This window comes from Rhinoderma darwinii, chromosome 7 (assembly GCF_050947455.1).
Source record: "Rhinoderma darwinii isolate aRhiDar2 chromosome 7, aRhiDar2.hap1, whole genome shotgun sequence".
In the NCBI taxonomy this organism is placed as follows: domain Eukaryota; kingdom Metazoa; phylum Chordata; class Amphibia; order Anura; family Rhinodermatidae; genus Rhinoderma; species Rhinoderma darwinii.
The window spans coordinates 84,479,433-84,497,039 of record NC_134693.1 but is presented as its reverse complement, the minus strand read 5'-3'; the positions used below and the strand labels follow the sequence as shown (position 1 = coordinate 84,497,039).

Genomic DNA, 17,607 nt, shown 5'->3' with positions numbered 1-17,607 from the left:
CGAGAGAGTCCATCAGCATTCCCGTGGTCCCGGCCCTTTTTATGAGAGATGGTAAAGTTATAGGATTGTAAGGCCAGGCTCCACCATAGTAAACACCCATTGTCCCCGGCGGTTCGGTTCAACCAACTGAGAGGACTGTGGTCTGTGACTATTGTAAACTCCCTCCCATAAACGTAGGGCTGGAGCTTCTTTAGAGCCCACACGACAGCCAGGCACTCCTTCTCAATGGTTGCGTATGCCCTCTCTCCGTCCAGCAGCTTCCGGGAGAGGTACGCGACCGGGTGTTCGTGGCCCGCCTGGTCCACTTGGCTCAGTACCGCTCCCAGCCCGACGTCTGAGGCATCGGTTTGGACCATGAACCGCCGGTGGAAGTCAGGGGCAGCCAGGACAGGGGAGGTAGAGAGGCTCCCGAAGGCCGCCTCACAGTCAGGGGACCAGGGCATCAGTCAACTGAACCTTTCAGACGTCAAGTCGGTCAAGGGCTTGGCCAGGGTACTATACTGCGGGATGAATTTTCGGTAGTACCCTGTGACTCCCAGAAAGGCCCTAACCTGCTTCTGGTTGGCCGGCCGGGGCCATTGGAGAATGGCCTCCACCTTGGCCGGCTCGGGGCGGATCTGTCCGCTGCCCACTCGGTGCCCCAGGTAGGCGACTTCTGCCATCCCCATCTGGTAATTGTCGGGGCGGATGGTGAGGCCGGCGTACCGGATGCGCTCCAGGATCTGCGCCACGTGCCCCAAGTGTTCCTCCCATGTCTCGCTAAAGATAGCGATATCGTCCAGGTAGGCCTGGGCAAACTCCTGACACCCCACGAGGATCCGGTCGACCACCCTCTGGAAGGTCGCGGGGGCGTTCTTCATCCCGAACGGCATGCACGTAAATTCAAACAGGCCGAACGGGGTGATGAACCCCGAGCGCTCTAGGGCTTCCTTGGTCAGAGGAATCTGCCAGTAGCCCTTGCTGAGATCCAGAGTGGACACGAAGCGTGCCCCTCCCAGCCTATCGAGCAGCTCATCAATCCGGGGCATCGGATAGGCATCCGTAACGGTTACCTCGTTCAGCCGCCGGTAGTCTACACAGAACCTCGTGGTTCTGTCCTTCTTGGGGACCAACACAATGCCGGCGGCCCAAGGACTGTGAGAGGGTACAATGACCCCCATCTCCAGCATTTCTTCTACTTCTTTTCTCATCGCGGTCAGCACTGAGGGAGCCACTCGGAACGCGGGCTGCCTCAGGGGTCGGGCTCCTCCAGTGTCGACCTCGTGAGCGACTAGGGAGGTACATCTGGGGGACGCGGTGAACAGGGCCTCCTGTGCTGCTAACACCTCCCCCATCTCCCTACTCTGCAAGCGCGATAGCTGGACTTCAAGCTGCACATCTGCCAGCCCTGTCTGGCGTCGGGCCTCTGTCAGTAGGTCAGGGATACGGTCCACATCAGGGTTGTCCATGGGCGGGCAGCATATCGCGACCGCTCCTACCTCCCTTACCACATAGGCCTTGAGCCGGTTTATGTGGTAGTTCCGTACCCGCTTTTCTGCCTTGTCGTGGGCTACTAGGTAGTTCATTGTCCCCTGTCGCCCCACTACAGTGTACGGTCCAGCCCAATTGGCCTGCAACTTGTTGCCTCGTACTGGCGCGAGGACCAGTACCTTCTCCCCCACCCCCAGCTCTCAGGGTCGGGCGCTACGGTTGTACTCGTCCCGTTGACGGCTTCGAGCTACTTCCAATCGCTGATGGGCCAAATCCATCAGCCGTGTTAGGCGCTCCCGCATTTGGCTCACATAGTCTACTACCGGGATCTCCGGGCTTGCAAACTTCCCTTCCCAACCTTCCCGGACTAAGTCCAAGGGTCCCCGGACCCGCCTCGCGAACAGCAACTCGAATGGGGAGTGCCCGGTAGACTCCTGCGGCACCTCTCGATAGGCAAAGAGAAGCTGCTGCAAGGAGCGGTCCCAGTCTCTCCCCTCCGAGTTGACGTATCGGAGTAGCAACTGCTTGAGGGTACCGTTGAACCTTTCACACAGTCCGTTCGTTTGGGGGTGGTAGGTGGTGGTTCTTAGAGAACTCACCCCGTGCCGATTCCAGAAGTCCTGCATGAGTTCTCCCTGGAATTGAGATCCCTGGTCTGTGAGTACCTCACGCGGGAACCACACCCGGCTGAAGATGTCCATGAGTCCCTGGGCGACGTGCTCGGCATTTATGGAGGACAGAGCAACTGCGTCCGGGTATCTGGTAGCGAAGTCTACCAGGGTTAGGATGTAACGCTTTCCCCCTCGGCTGGGGGGATTAATGGGGCCAACCAGATCTATGGCCACCCGCTGGAAGGGCTCTCGGATGAGGGGCAGCTGCTTGAGCGGCACCTTGCACGGGGCCCCCGCCATCCGTTGGCAGACAGGGCACGAAGCTCGGTGCCGCCGCACGTCTTCAGTCAGCCCTGGCCAAAAGAAAGCCTTCGAGAGCCGGGCCCTGGTGGACCTGGTCCCAGTGTGACCCGCCGCGGGTATATCGTGAGCCAGGGCTAACAGTCGTGCACGGTAGGCTTGGGGAACAAGCAGCTGTTTGGAGGCGGTCCAGGGCAACTCGGGCTTGGTCGGGGCTTCGACCCGGTACAACAGCCCGTTGTCCCACTGGAACCCTGCCTGGGCCCCTCCACTGGGTGGTCGACCGGCCAGGCTACGGGCAGAGGACAGTGAAGGATCCGTATGCTGGGCCTCCCTAAAAGCGACCCTATCCACCTCCCCCAGGTCTGTTCGTCGGGTCGGTCAGTTGTGAGGCGTCAGGGGCTTGGGTACTTACCACCGGCGGTTCGGGGAGCGGGGCTTCCGGGAGAGGAGCCTCGGTGGTTACACTGGTCGGTGGTGGAGGCCGGTAAAGGTTCTCCTGGGCTTGGCTGCGGGTCACGGCCCCAGCGAACTGACTTGTGAGACCGTTCCCAAGGTCGTTCCCCAATAAGACATCGGCGGGGAGATCCGGCATGAGCCCGACTTAGACCTCCCCTTTTCCGGGGCCCTAGTCCAGGTAGACTCTGGCGCGGGGAATGGACCGCTGCTGTCCGTCCGCCAGGGCAATCCGGGCTAATCGCTGGGGAAGAACCTTAGACTGGGGAACCAGGTCCGCTCTTACCAGGGTGAGGGATGCCCCCGAGTCACGGAGTCCCTGGACGGTGCGGCGTCCCAGCACCACGGGCTGTCGGTGGCCCTGCATGTTGGCAGGGACCTGGTTCGTCACGAGGCTCGCAAGCTCTCCGTGGTAGACCACCTCCTCCACCTCTGGTGCATCTAGGAGGTGGTCACACTCATCGGGGTCGCCCGCCTCCAGGCAAAAGGCGACCCGGGTTGGTCTGGGAAAGGGCACCGTTGATTGGGCCAGGGGGCAGTCCCGTCGGATGTGCCCCGGCTGGTGGCACCCAAAACACTGGCGGGAGTCCGTAGGGCCGCGGACCCTTGGAGGGATCGGGGCGGCCTTAGGCTGTGGCTGGGGTCTCATCGAAGTTGGCCGGGGTGGTTTCGCTATTTTGGTAGGGGCTCGGAGCTCTCGGCATTGGTCCTGGCGCGGAAGGCTTCTCCACTGGGGTCGGTGGGCCAAGAACTCGTCGGCCAGGGTGGCGGCATCTTCAGGGGTGCTGGGGTGGCGGTCCGCGACCCAGGCACGAACGGGGGCCTCCATCCTGGAGAGAAGTTGCTCCAAAATGACGAGGTCCTCCAGGGCCTCCCGACTGAAGGCCTTCTTCCCCTCGGCCCACCTGGAGCAGCTTAAGCGGAGCTGGGCTGCCAGTTCCACATGGGTACCCTGGCCGGCGAGCGTCAAATTACGGAACCGCTCTCTATAAGTCTCTGGGGTGATCGCATACCTCTTCAGCAGGGCGTCCCGGAGGCAACCGTAGTCCCGTCCGTCCTCTGGACCTAGGCTCCGGTGGACTTCAAGGGCCCTCCCTTGCAGGCTGGGCCCCACGTAGCGAGCCCATTCGGTGGTGGGGATGTCATGCACCTGTAGCTGTGTCTCCAGCATGGTTAGGTGCGCATCGATGTCCGTGGACGAAGGATCCAACTTCGGGAGGTCTTTGTATCGTAGTTGGGGTCTTTGGGACCCGGCAGGTATTGGGGTTGTTGGTTCTGGGGGTGCCACTGCACGGGCCACGGCCCCAACGATGATCAGGCGCTCGGCCTCGGAGCTTTGAGGCCCCAGAGCGGTCAGCAGATCCCCCATCCGCGGGGCCTGGGCGTCCGAGATGGCGCTACGGCCGGTTCCCTGGCGACTGGCCGGTTCTTCGGGGCAGTAGTCAACGTCACCCTCGGCCATCTCTCCCATCTCGGCCGGGTTTGCCAGGTGCCAGGCCTGGAGCTCCTCAATCAGCCGACCCTTGATGTCGCGGGACGAGAAGGCAATGCGCCGGAACTGGCGGCACAGCTCTTGGAGTGTAATTCGGAGGTAGCTGCCATAGGGGACAGCCTCTGCTCCGCCGGGAGGATCCATAGAGTCAGACTCCATGACTGGGGATTTAGGTGCCTGTGGTCCCCCTGTACTGCAGCACATGTGGCAGTCCGCCCTTGAGGTCTGGCCGCAAAGCGCCGGATGGTACCAGAGTACCTATCCCCTGTCGCTTCCCCTAAAACGGGCTGAATCTATCCCACCGCTGCCACCAAATGTGGCGAAACCGGGTCAGTGGGGGTCGGTTTACGCCAAGACAATGTGGGCGATAGATTCAGGCGACAATGATTAACAGGGGACAAGCCACAGAGGCGCGTTTATTAACAGGGACAGACACACACAGAAACAATGCACCGCTGCTTCTCCCCTCTGGGCTGGATGTGACAGGCTACCTCACTATGGGGTCTCTCCACTGTACCTTTCATCCTTTGGGGTGTCTCCAGATCCTCCTTAGTTAGATGGGACTCCAGCACTTGCCCTCTATTACTGTCCCTAGGTCAGGTACCATCTCTGAGGTAGATAGCCCCTGCCTGCAGCTCACACTGCTATCTCATCCTCTCCTGGACAGGAACTCACGGATATCTCACACAGCACCACTATCTCCCTCACTCACCCCTCCCTCAGGAATCAGGCCATGTGCTTTCTGCTCTTGCCCCCTCCTTTTTCTTATTTACATTCAGACAAGTTCCCGCTTGCAGCCTGTGACTCACTCTCCTACAGTGTAAGATTAACCCTAGAGGGGAGGACAGTGAAGCAGCACTGAATACAATATAATATAAATCAACTGGTTATCAAACATAACGTAATGCAGTTTGAGGGGACATATCCCCATCTAGCACCGGGCGCCATCTAAGCTATGGCACCCGGATGGCGGGAGTGCGACGGTTTGCGGCAGACTTAACCTTTATTTGGGTAAAATGCCTGTAACCGTCACCCGTTCCGCCACAGTCATTAATCCCTCTTTAAAAGAAAAATTATTATGAAGTAACCTACCTCTCCCTGTACAAGTTCCACCAACTGTAACTAGTTATTTTTGACCTTCCGAAATCCTAATAAAATGATAATGGACTATATGCTATAGGAGCTGATGTTTCAGGTCCCTATAGGGCATTTCTTTATTGATGTTAAGGAAAAGGATGAAATTGAAAGCCCCAAGGAAAGAGCTACCCTCTATAGTCTATTTGGCCAACTTCACTTATGAAGATAAATTGGCATTAGAAACAGGTTACAGTGATATTCCATCTCTCAAGATGGAATAGCATAGTCTACTACTCTGTTTTATCAGTCAAAAAAAAGGTAAACCCCATTCACGAGTTATATTGTAGTGAGTTTTCAGTGCAATCCGCACCGAAAATAGGAGAGTTTTAGCAATGTGCCAATTTAATAGCAAATTGTTCTTCTATTACTCTTCCAACCTACATGAATTTGGTCATGTTTTTCTGAGAACATGTTGGGCTTCCATATTGTGTCAAAAAAATAATAGATATATTTTACGTTTTAAAAAACGTAACAGGAAAAAAGGAACTAAATTTAAAAAATGTAAATATGTAATTGTAGGTGATATTTTTTTACATCTGGTGCATGCCACTGGGTAAACACACCTGAATACATATTTGGCAATGTCTGCCAACTTCAGCTATACCAAATATGTGTGCATTCCTTACACGCTGGGCAAAAGGCGGAGCTTACATTGAATGGTGCACAAACTCGCTTTTGGAGAGCAAATTTTCCAAAGCTGAATAACATAGCGATCTATGTGCATGTGACCGGTGTCGCTGCCAAAGTCGCCATGTAGCCCAAGCCTACAACTGAACAATACATCAAAATTTATGATAGGAAAGATATAGATAAAGAGATAGATAGAGAGAAATAATAATTATTTGTATAACACAAAAAAAACGCAATTTCGATAGATATATAAAGATAATATAATCACCTATCTATCTATCTATCTATCTATCTATCTATCTATCTATCTATCTATCTATCTATCTATCTATCTATCTATCTATCTATCTATCTATCTATATCTATCTATCTATCTATCTATCTATCTATCTATCTATCTATCTATCTATCTATCTATCTATCTATCTATCTATCTATCTATCTATCTATCTATCTATCTATCTATCTATCTATCTTTCTATCTATCTATCTATCTATCTTCAATTCAAGGAAGCTTTATTGGCAGGACCAAATACAATAGCATTGCCAAAGCAATTAAGAAGTAAGGGAATGAGGGGTTTGCGGAATAGGGACACATTTAGGGTCGGGGTATACAGGTCCATGGCATATCATGTCTCTCTCGGTCTATAGCATGCAGTGACATATTGTGCCGCTATGCCCACTGTGTTTTCTACTTCACCCAGCAGGATGTATAGTTTCTCTTCCATGGAGCTGAAGTCTGGAAAGAGATCAGAGAGTCTCCTGAAGGGAGTGTTCCTCACTGCTGAGTATTTGAAGCAGTGTTGCAGGCAGGCCCGGCGTTAGGAGGGGCAAACTGGGCAATTACCCAGGGCCCCCTGCCCGCGGCTGCTACGGCGCCCGAGGAAGCCCTCGCCGCCGGGGCCCATAACATTTATGGACAGGGCGGCATGGGCCCCCTCATGCTCGGTGGAGTCGCTAGCAACAGAGGGGGTCCCGGTGCTAGCGATAGCCACATTCACTTGTATCTGCGTCCTTAGGATGTGACTTGCGGGTCGCTTGTCTGATGTTCGTGTCCTGCATCCTGCTTGGTGGTGGTATCGGATGCCGCTGTGGTTCTGTGCTGGAGGTTTGGCTGGTGGTCGGCTTTGTTCCCACATGAATTGGTCTGTTTTTCCCTGGTTTGTTTTCATCAATTTCAGGTATATTTATTGAGTTTGGGTGATTTGATGTATTAGCACGCTGGTCATTGGCTGTCATTACATCAGCGCTCTCCCTTGTTCTTTCAGACTTTGTGGTTGTTGTCTTAGATTTGCTATCTCTAGTCTGAGCTTTGCATTTTCTTGTTGCAGCTCTTGTAGTGTGTATCGGATTTCCTGCAGAGCTGATGCATGTTCACATTTCAGTTTGTTTATCTCTGTAATTACTTGGTCATTTGCGTTTTTGTCACCAAGATTTCTTTGAAGCTCTTCCTTGAATTGTACAAAGTCTCTTTCTAATTGAAATAAACAGCCTCTGAGAAAGTCAGGTTGGGTGTGTGGGACATTGGGACATGAGGCAGCAGGGGTGTCTCTGCAGATTGTGTCTGTAGAGGAATGTCCATCTCTGGTTTGAGTTGCTGGAGTTTGTTGTTCTATGTAAGTTTGGGCCTGGTCTTTAATATGAGGAAAGATTTCTTCAAATTCCTCTAGGTTGTCCTCATTGCCTTGTATGACAATGGTGCCGTTATTATATAGATTTATGGTAAGTGTAATACTCCCGTCATTTTCTGAGCCTTTTATTCTGATCTGTCGGCCCTAATTGAGGCCACATTTTGACATGTCCTTATAGTGCCGGAACAAGGTCTGTGTGCTAGGCGGAGGGGTGGTCAGTGTAGAATAATACATTTGTTTTTCTCTTCTTTTCCTTTAGAGGTAAAGTCAGCAAAAAGTGTCTCTGGATTTTGTTTGACTGTGGCACGTTTTATTGCTTTCCTCGCTTGAAATCTCCTCTGCCCTACGGAGTATGTGATCTCCAAGGTGGCAAAAAAAAAAAAATCTTGTATGCCAAACTCCGTCTTATGGACATTTACTTTATCCTGCTTTTCTTGTTCTGATTTGAAGTTGTGATTTTCCATTTTTTAGAGAAATCCTTATTTCTATGGAGTTTTCTATCTAGCGTTCGTGTTGGTGGTGTAGCAGGATGGTCTTACCTTTGGAAACTCAGTTCTCTGTCAGACTTGATGCTCCTATCTCTATCTATCTATCTATCTATCTATCTATCTATCTATCTATCTATCTATCTATCTATCTATCTATCTATCTTCAATTCAATTCAATTCAAGGAAGCTTTATTGGCAGGACCAAATACACAATAGCATTGCCAAAGCAATTAAGAAGTAAGGGAATGAGGGGTTGTGGGATAGGGACACATTTAGGGTCGGGGTATACAAGTCCATGGCATATCATGTCTCTCTCGGTCTATAGCATGCAGTGACATATTGTGCCGCTATGCCCACTGTGTTTTCTACTTCACCCAGCAGGATGTATAGTTTCTCTTCCATGGAGCTGAAGTCTGGAAAGAGATCAGAGAGTCTCCTGAAGGGAGTGTTCCTCACTGCTGAGTATTTGAAGCAGTGTTGCAGGCAGGCCCGGCGTTAGGAGGGGCAAACTGGGCAATTACCCAGGGCCCCCTGCCCACGGCTGCTACGGCGCCCGAGGAAGCCCTCGCCGCCGGGGCCCATAACATTTATGGACCGGGCGGCATGGGCCCCCTCATGCTCGGTGGAGTCGCTAGCAACGGAGGGGGTCCCGGTGCTAGCGATAGCCACATTCACTTGTATCTGCGTCCTTAGGATGTGACTTGCGGGTCGCTTGTCTGATGTTCGTGTCCTGCATCCTGATTGGTGGTGGTATCGGATGCCGCTGTGGTTCTGTGCTGGAGGTTTGGCTGGTGGTCGGCTTTGTTCCCACATGTATTGGTCTGTTTTTCCCTGGTTTGTTTTCATCAATTTCAGGTATATTTATTGAGTTTGGGTGATTTGATGTATTAGCACGCTGGTCATTGGCTGTCATTACATCAGCGCTCTCCCTTGTTCTTTCAGACTTTGTGGTTGTTGTCTTAGATTTGCTATCTCTAGTCTGAGCTTTGCATTTTCTTGTTGCAGCTCTTGTAGTGTGTATCGGATTTCCTGCAGAGCTGATGCATGTTCACATTTCAGTTTGTTTATCTCTGTAATTACTTGGTCATTTGCGTTTTTGTCACCAAGATTTCTTTGAAGCTCTTCCTTGAATTGTACAAAGTCTCTTTCTAATTGAAATAAACAGCCTCTGAGAAAGTCAGGTTGGGTGTGTGGGACATTGGGACATGAGGCAGCAGGGGTGTCTCTGCAGATTGTGTCTGTAGAGGAATGTCCATCTCTGGTTTGAGTTGTGGAGTTTGTTGTTCTATGTAAGTTTGGGCCTGGTCTTTAATATGAGGAAAGATTTCTTCAAATTCCTCTAGGTTGTCCTCATTGCCTTGTATGACAATGGTGCCGTTATTATATAGATTTATGGTAAGTGTAATACTCCCGTCATTTTCTGAGCCTTTTATTCTGATCTGTCGGCCCTAATTGAGGCCACATTTTGACATGTCCTTATAGTGCCGGAACAAGGTCTGTGTGCTAGGCGGAGGGGTGGTCAGTGTAGAATAATACATTTGTTTTTCTCTTCTTTTTCTTTAGAGGTAAAGTCAGCAAAAAGCGTCTCTGGATTTTGTTTGACTGTGGCACGTTTTATTGCTTTCCTCGCTTGAATTCTCCTCTGCCCTTCGGAGTATGTGATCTCCAAGGTGGCAAAAAAAAAAATCTTGTATGCCAAACTCTGTCTTATGGACATTTACTTTATCCTGCTTTTCTTGTTCTGATTTGAGGTTGTGATTTTCCATTTTTTAGAGAAATCCTTATTTCTATGGAGTTTTCTATCTAGTGTTCGTGTTGGTGGTGTAGCAGGTTGGTCTTACCTTTGGAAACTCAGTTCTCTGTCAGACTTGATGCTCCTATCTCTATCTATCTATCTATCTATCTATCTATCTATCTATCTATCTATCTATCTATCTATCTATCTATCTATCTATCTATCTATCTATCTATCTCATAGCTATCTATATACAGATGTAGCCGTCTTTATCTTGACTTTTAACGCATCAAATACACAGTGGCAAGATCCTTTATCTTGACTTTTTCAATGACTTTTCAATGGCTTTCTTGTGTGATGTCACGCTGCAGCAAGTTATCAGTCCAGTTAACCCCTTAATGACCAGGCTATTTTGCGCGTTAATGACCAAGTATTATTTTTTGTTTTTTCATGGTCACATTCAAAGAGTCGTAACTTTTTTTTTATTACATCGACATAGCCGTATAAGGGCTTGTTTTTTGCGGGACGAGTTGTATTTTGTAATTGCACCATTTTTAGATGCTTGTAATATATCGATTAACTTTTATTAACTTTATTTTAGTAGAGAATTGAAAATAAGCATCTATTTCAGCATTGATTTTCACGTTATAAATTGACTCCGTTTACTATGCAGCATAAATAACATATTAACTTTATTCTATGGGTCGGCACGACTAAGGGGATACAAAATATGTAAAGGTGTTATATGTTTTCCTACGTTTGCACAATAAAAACCCTTTTTAAAAAAATTTACTTGTTTCTGCATCGCCGCATTCCAAGAGCCGTATCTTTTTATTTTTCTGTCAATGTGGCCGTATGTGGGCTTAATTTTTGTGGGGTAAGGTGTCGTTTTCATTAGTACTATTTTGGGGTACATAGGACTTATAAATTAACTTTTATTGAATTTTTTATGGGGGGAATGGGAGAAAAGAGAGAATTTTGCCGTTGTTTTTTGCCTTTTTTTTGGACGCTGGTCATCCGGCGGTTTAATTAATTTGTTCATTTTATTGTTCAAGTCGTTGCGATCGTGGGGATACCATATATGTGTATGTGTTATTTGTTTTGACACTGTTAATAAATAAAACCACTTTTTGGGCAAAAAAAGTAGTTTTATTTTATTTTGACTGTAATGTTTTTTTACTCACAATCTTTATTTAACTGCTTTGCATTTTTCTGCTGATCGCATATATAATGCTTTGGTATACTTTGTAAAACTGACAGGCAATCTATTAGGCCATGCCTCCGGCATGGCCTAATAGGCATTTGCTGAAGGCAGACCTGGGGGCCTTTGTTAGGCCCCCGGCTGTCATGGAAACCCAACGGAGCCCCGAAATTTCTTTTCGGGGGCGCCGATGGTGTGACAGAGGGAGCTCCCTCCCTCTGTCAAACACATTAGATGTTGCTCTCACTATTCGATTCCGGCTGTTGCGGCAGGAGCCAGGCTGTGTATAACAGCCGTGCTCCTGCCGCTGATCGCGTGGTTACACTGGTAGTACCCACGTGATCAGAGGTCGGATATATCCGTCCTTTTGCGGGAACTAACTCCTGCACAGGATGGATATATCCGTACTTTGTCGTAAAGGGATTCAAGATGGCTACATCCATATCCCATATCTATCTCTCTATCGCGAGGGTGCGGGCCCCTTTTTTTAAGCCATGTGGCCCGGCCCCTGATGGCAGTACCAGTAGTACTGCGCTGATGGCTGCCCTGCCCATGATTCATCTCCACTCTCACACACCTTTCCACTATTTACAGCTGCCTGCATGCCCCTCTATTACAATTTGTAAGGTAGTGCTGTAATTACTCACTGTCTGATACTGAGACACTGCTCTACTGTTCTGCTACTAGATGCTGCACTATCTGCTGCCCAGTATGAGAAACAAATCCCTCCAGAGACAGGAAGAGGGGGAAGCAAGAAACAGTGGAGATGAAAAAAGTAATTTGATGTGTGACGTTCATGAAGGGGGGGGAGAGGGGAGATAATCAAGTGTTCAGTGTATGGAAGGTCACATAAGCATGAGATAAACACCAGGAACATGGTCATGTGATTGCATGTGAGACTACTTATAGAGGCATTTCAGCTACAGACTGTACATTAGTAAGTGACTAATCTTATCACGGTTAAACAATTTGAGCACATTAGTTAAAGATCAGAAAACCCATTTACTAAATGTAAAAATTAAGTGAAATTTTAGTGACCTTTAGTGACATTAGCAATCCTAGTGATACAGTATGTCAGAAGCTTTAATGGTGGGAGTCCAGGAGCACTGTGCCCCTTTGGCTGTGATCGACTTTGTTTTTCTGATCTTCGGAGAAGCAGGGTTAGCAGTGCACAGGCTATATTTTTTCTACTAGCCGAACACAGCCGAATACAGCTGAAGGGACAGAGTGCACAGCTGAGTGCTTTTGCCTCTTCTTTCCAGAGATTGGTGGAAGTCACAGAACATAGCTTGAAAAATTTAGTATTTCAATAACACACAGTTCTCAAGAGAGCAGGATTATTGGTGTTTTACTGTATTCTTTAATATTGTGGCACTCCACCTCCATTTTGTATCATTTCGACTGTACAACACAGCTGCAAGAGTCCATTTTATATAATATCAATGTACTATTATCAAGCTCTGACCAATGCTCATGGAAATACAAAAGACAATTGTCAATGAATTAGAGGGTATAGTAAATGTCATGAATACCTACTAACTTTCAAGTATTGCAAAGAGAGACAGCCAAGCAAATTTTTTTCCCTGCTAAGCCATGCCTCAAATCATGCCCAATCCCTCCCTCGATACACAACTGGTTCAGCCCATACAGTATGATGCTTCCATGGTGCTTCCCCACAGTAGAATGCCCCCATAGAACCCTTGAACAGTATAATGCCTCTATAACTGCCCACACACAGTATAATACCCCATATTGCCTTCCATACAATATAAGGCCAAATAGCTGCCCCCACAAAGTATAGTGCCCCAATAGTTGCCTTCATACAGTAAATTGCCCCCCCATAGATGCACCCGTAGCTGCCTCCATACAGTATAATACCCACACAGATACCCCTGAAGTATAATGCCCCATAGCTGTCCCAATAGAGTATAATGCCCACACACATGCCCCATACAGTATAATGCTCACACAAATTCCCCCATACATGATACTCCCCCATAGCTGCCCTATATAGTATAATGCCCACACAGATGCCGCCATATAGTATCATGCCCACCCAAATTCCCCCATACAATATAATCCCCCATAGCTGCCCATATAGTATAATGCCCCTACAGCTGCCCCATAGTATAGTGCCCCCATACAGTATAATGTCATCTTAGCTGCCCCCACACAGTATAATACCCCCTTAGCAGGTGCCACCATACAGTATAATAGCCCATAATACCTAATAAAAAATGTAATAAATACTTACCTAGCCCCATTCCCATGACAAGTGAAAAAGATCCCTCTACTCCTTCACTCTGTGCTGAGTGGCTCGGTCCAGCAGGTGCAATGACATCACTGCATCGAACCTGTCTGTGCCGAGCGACTCACGGTCGCCTTACATAAAGAATGCTGAAGAAGGGAGCTGACGGTTCCTTGCTTCAGAATTGGTTTCAACAGTATCTGCATCCTGAGGACGCAGATACAGTTGATACTGGGACATACAACCGGCCACCCAGGACAGCGGGAAACCGACCGGAATACGGGACTGTCCTGCTGATTCCAGGACGGGTGGGAGGTATGCTACATGTGATTACTAACGCAAAGGGAGACCCTGCTAGCCGATGGGCACTATATTAACACAAAATTTTAAACAGATTTGCTGTTGAAGCAAACAAAAAGCCCTATTTTATGGCTAGCTACATTAGTATAAGCTAAAATATAACTTTTATTAATTACTCCTAAAAGGACAATACAAAGTAAGGAACACACACTTTAAAATTTCGCCAATGTTGAATATAGCTAACTGCCAGTTAAACATTGAATTAAAAGTTAGAGAGAAGCCCCCCCGACATGTTTCGCTCCGAGCGTAGCGTCCTCAGGGGTTCAAACGGTTGCCCCATTTGAACCCCTGAGGACGCTACGCTCGTAGCGAAACATGTCGGGGGGGCTTCTCTCTACCTTTTAATTCAATGTTTAACTGGCAGTTAGCTATATTCACTGTCTAATTGTATCAATACAGCGTATCTGCTTGCGCTGTCTCCACGCTGACACTTAGTTCGCACCAAACGAGTGCTTCCTAGCAACGTGTCAATCAGTTAACATTGGCGAAATTTTAAAGTGTGTGTTCCTTACTTTGTATTGTCCTTTTAGGAATAATTAATAAAAGTTATATTTTAGCTTATACTAATGTAGCTAGCCATAAAATAGGGCTTTTTGTTTGCTTCAACAGCAAATCTGTTTAAAATTTTGTATGCTACATGTGGGGATGAGTTTGCTATAAAATTCTTCTCCTTTAATCTATACATGCGTATACAACTTTATCAATATCTTATCTGTCATTAGGCAAATAGGAAAGAAAGCTGTAGGCTGGGTGTCATCAGACTGTCAATATTCAACTGTAATAGATCAGCCTAATGCAGCCACAATTTACTGCCACACTACTTACTACACAATGCCAGTAAAAGCAATAGGTATGTTTCCAAAACGTACCCTTTCCCATTTTCTTTCCTGGTTCAGAAGAATGATAACCAATTTAGGATGCATCTGGTATCCATCTTCACTAAATGAGAGGTTCCGTCCTTCAAATGTTACATTGATTAAGTACCTAAAGAAAAAAAAACAGAAAAAAAACAGTGTCACTGCTGATAATAACTGCCAAACTAAGGGAACTCAAAAGTATGGATGTAGCCATCTTTATCTTGACTCTGATAACTTGCTGCAGCGTGATATCACACAACAAAAGCCATTCAACGGCCATTGAAAAAGTCAAGAAAAGGTTTCATGACACTGTGTATTGAATGCGTTAAAAGTCAAGATAAAGATGGCTACATCTGTATCAAGTGTGAAACCAAACTTGACATCTTTTATGTCCGTCCTGTCCTGGACTGTAATGTGAGAATACTTTTTAAAATTCTGATAATTTGCCATTGAAAATTAAATTTATAAGATATCATATACCGTTAAGATGCTTTTCTGTCAATGGATGCAGTATAACTAATCATTTTTGCTGAACCTGACATTTATTATAGTGTAAAAGAGACATTGGGATCAAAGAAAGTCAAATCTGCCCTAAAGAAAGCTATAATAACAAGCTATAATATGCAATATAAAGCTTTCATTGAAAGCTAAAGTCATGTCAAGTTTACCCATAATGATTGATTTTATATTGGCAGCCTATCTGGCTTCTCAGGAAACCCTAGGGAGAACTTTTCAGAGTAAAAGGGCACTTCCCTTTACTGTTACTTATAAAATTTAATCGTCCACACTTTAAAGAGGAACACTGATGTTGTTGAATCAACTTTACTATTTAATAAACATGGTATATATAACCTTCTCTTTGGCTATGCAACACAATTGTAATGTAAAGTGACTGGAATCAAACAAATGGCAAAAATTGTCCACTATGACTGATACAATAGACTTTAAAGGCCTATTCAGACAAGCGTTGTCCAAGTGTAGAAAAGACAGCACGCAAACTGAACACAGACACATTAAAGTTAATGGGTTAACTCAAGTGTCTGATTTTTCGCACAAACTATTGGTCCGTGCAGAGAAAATCGCAGCATGCACTACTTTGGTCTGATTCTCGCACTAGACTCGCCCATTCAAGTCAATAGGAAAAGAAGGCTGGAAGGTTTTTCTGATAAAATAAAAATAAAATGCTATGAGCAGCAGAATAAAAATTGCACATAAACAGTTGTGTCCAACTGGTTCAAAGTGCCCAGAAGACATGCAACCACAGTCACTATTGTTTAATACAGGTCCATCAACTTTAAGTGGTTGTCTAAGATAAGAAAAAACAGGTTTGCATTTTTACCAAACGAGCGCTACTCTTGTCTATGGGTTATGTCTGAGGAATAAGGCTAAGCTGCAACACACAACACAGCCCATGGACAAGAGTTGTGCTCTTTTTCTAATCCAGGACGACCCCTTTACACTCTGAATCCATTTTTGTTATTTATACAGTTGCAGAGTATATGAAGTGATCTGATCCCCCTCTAGGTAAATAAGCAATAAAGGGATATTTGCCAAATCGACAAGGGCATGTCCAAAAGTGGAATACAAATAATAATACAAAATAATATTGTTTTGTGTTTATTAACCCCTTAATGACCGGGCCTGTTTGGACCTTAATGACCAAGCCAGACTTGTCAAATCCGGTATGTCTGCCTTTATGGGTATGTGCACATGACAAGTGGCTTTTACGTCTGAAAAGACAGACTGTTTTCAGGAGAAAATAAGACGCAGCATTAGTTCAAAATTTTTCATTTTCTCATCAAATAAAGGAGAAAAAGCACCATAACATTTGTAAAGCAACTTCTTTAGAGTACGGAAATACCCCACATGTGGTCATAAACTGCTATTTGGACACACAGCAAGGCTCTAAAGGGAAGGAGCTCCATTTAGTATTTGGAGTGGAGATTTTACAAGATTCGTTTTTTGACCCCATGTTGCATTGAGCTATAGTACCAGTACAGTGGTACCCCCGATAAATTACCCCGTTTTGGAAACTAGATCCCTCAAAGAATTTATCTAGGGGTGTAGTGAGCATTTTGACCGCACAAGTGTTTTGCAAAAATGAGTAAACAATAGATGTTGCAGATTGAAAATTGCTGTTTTCCACAGATATGCCATTTTAGTGCCCAATGTGTTGTGCCCAGCTTGTACCACCGTAGACACACATCCCATAAATTGTTAAGCGGGTTCTCCAGAATACAGTAATACCCCATATGTGGTCATAAATTGCCGTTTGGGTACACGGCCAGGCTCAGTTGGACCACCATTTGGCTTTTGAAGCGCAGATTTTGCTTGGTGTTTTAGCGGTATTTTATATTATAATGTGGGGGCATATGTAAGCTGGGCGGAGTACATCAGGGTATATGTAAACTGGGCGGAGTACATCAGGGTATATGTAATCTGTGCGGAGAACATCAGGGTATATGTAATATGTGAGGAGTACATCAGGATATATTTAAACTGGGCTGAGTACATCAGGGTATATGTAATATGTGAGGAGTACATCAGGATATATTTAAACTGGGCTGAGTACATCAGGGTATATGTAATCTGTGAGGAGTACATCAGGATATATGTAAACTGTGCGGGTACATCAGGGTATATGTAATATGCGCGGAGTACATCAGGCTATATGTAAGATGTGCGGAGTACATCAGGGTATATGTAAGCTGGGCGGAGTACATCAGGGTATATGTGAGCTGGGCAGAATACATCAGGGTATATGTACACTGTGCGGAGTACATCAGGTCATAATAGGATGATGTAATAATGGGGAGAATGAATAATCCATGGATCTGTGTGGTATGCTTTGAACCAATCCTTTATGCACAGGCCGGGTTTATTGGGTATTATACAAAATATCTGCGCTACAGTATTGCCTAATCTTTGACTTCTTCACCAGCCCTATAAACCGCACAAGGCCCTAAAGTTTCCTCATCACCGCTGCGTCCA

The 17,607-nt window shown here is 46.7% G+C and overlaps 1 protein-coding gene across 1 annotated transcript in view; it reads right to left on the bottom strand.

Moving 5' to 3' along the window:
* GRIN2B (glutamate ionotropic receptor NMDA type subunit 2B) overlaps positions 1 to 17,607 on the bottom strand; it is a 1,262,499-nt gene that overhangs the window by 276,365 nt on the left and 968,527 nt on the right. The window contains exon 5 of the mRNA XM_075833626.1: positions 14,629 to 14,743. Within this exon, the coding sequence (XP_075689741.1) occupies positions 14,629 to 14,743 (115 nt within the window). The remainder of the gene's footprint in view (positions 1 to 14,628; positions 14,744 to 17,607) is intronic.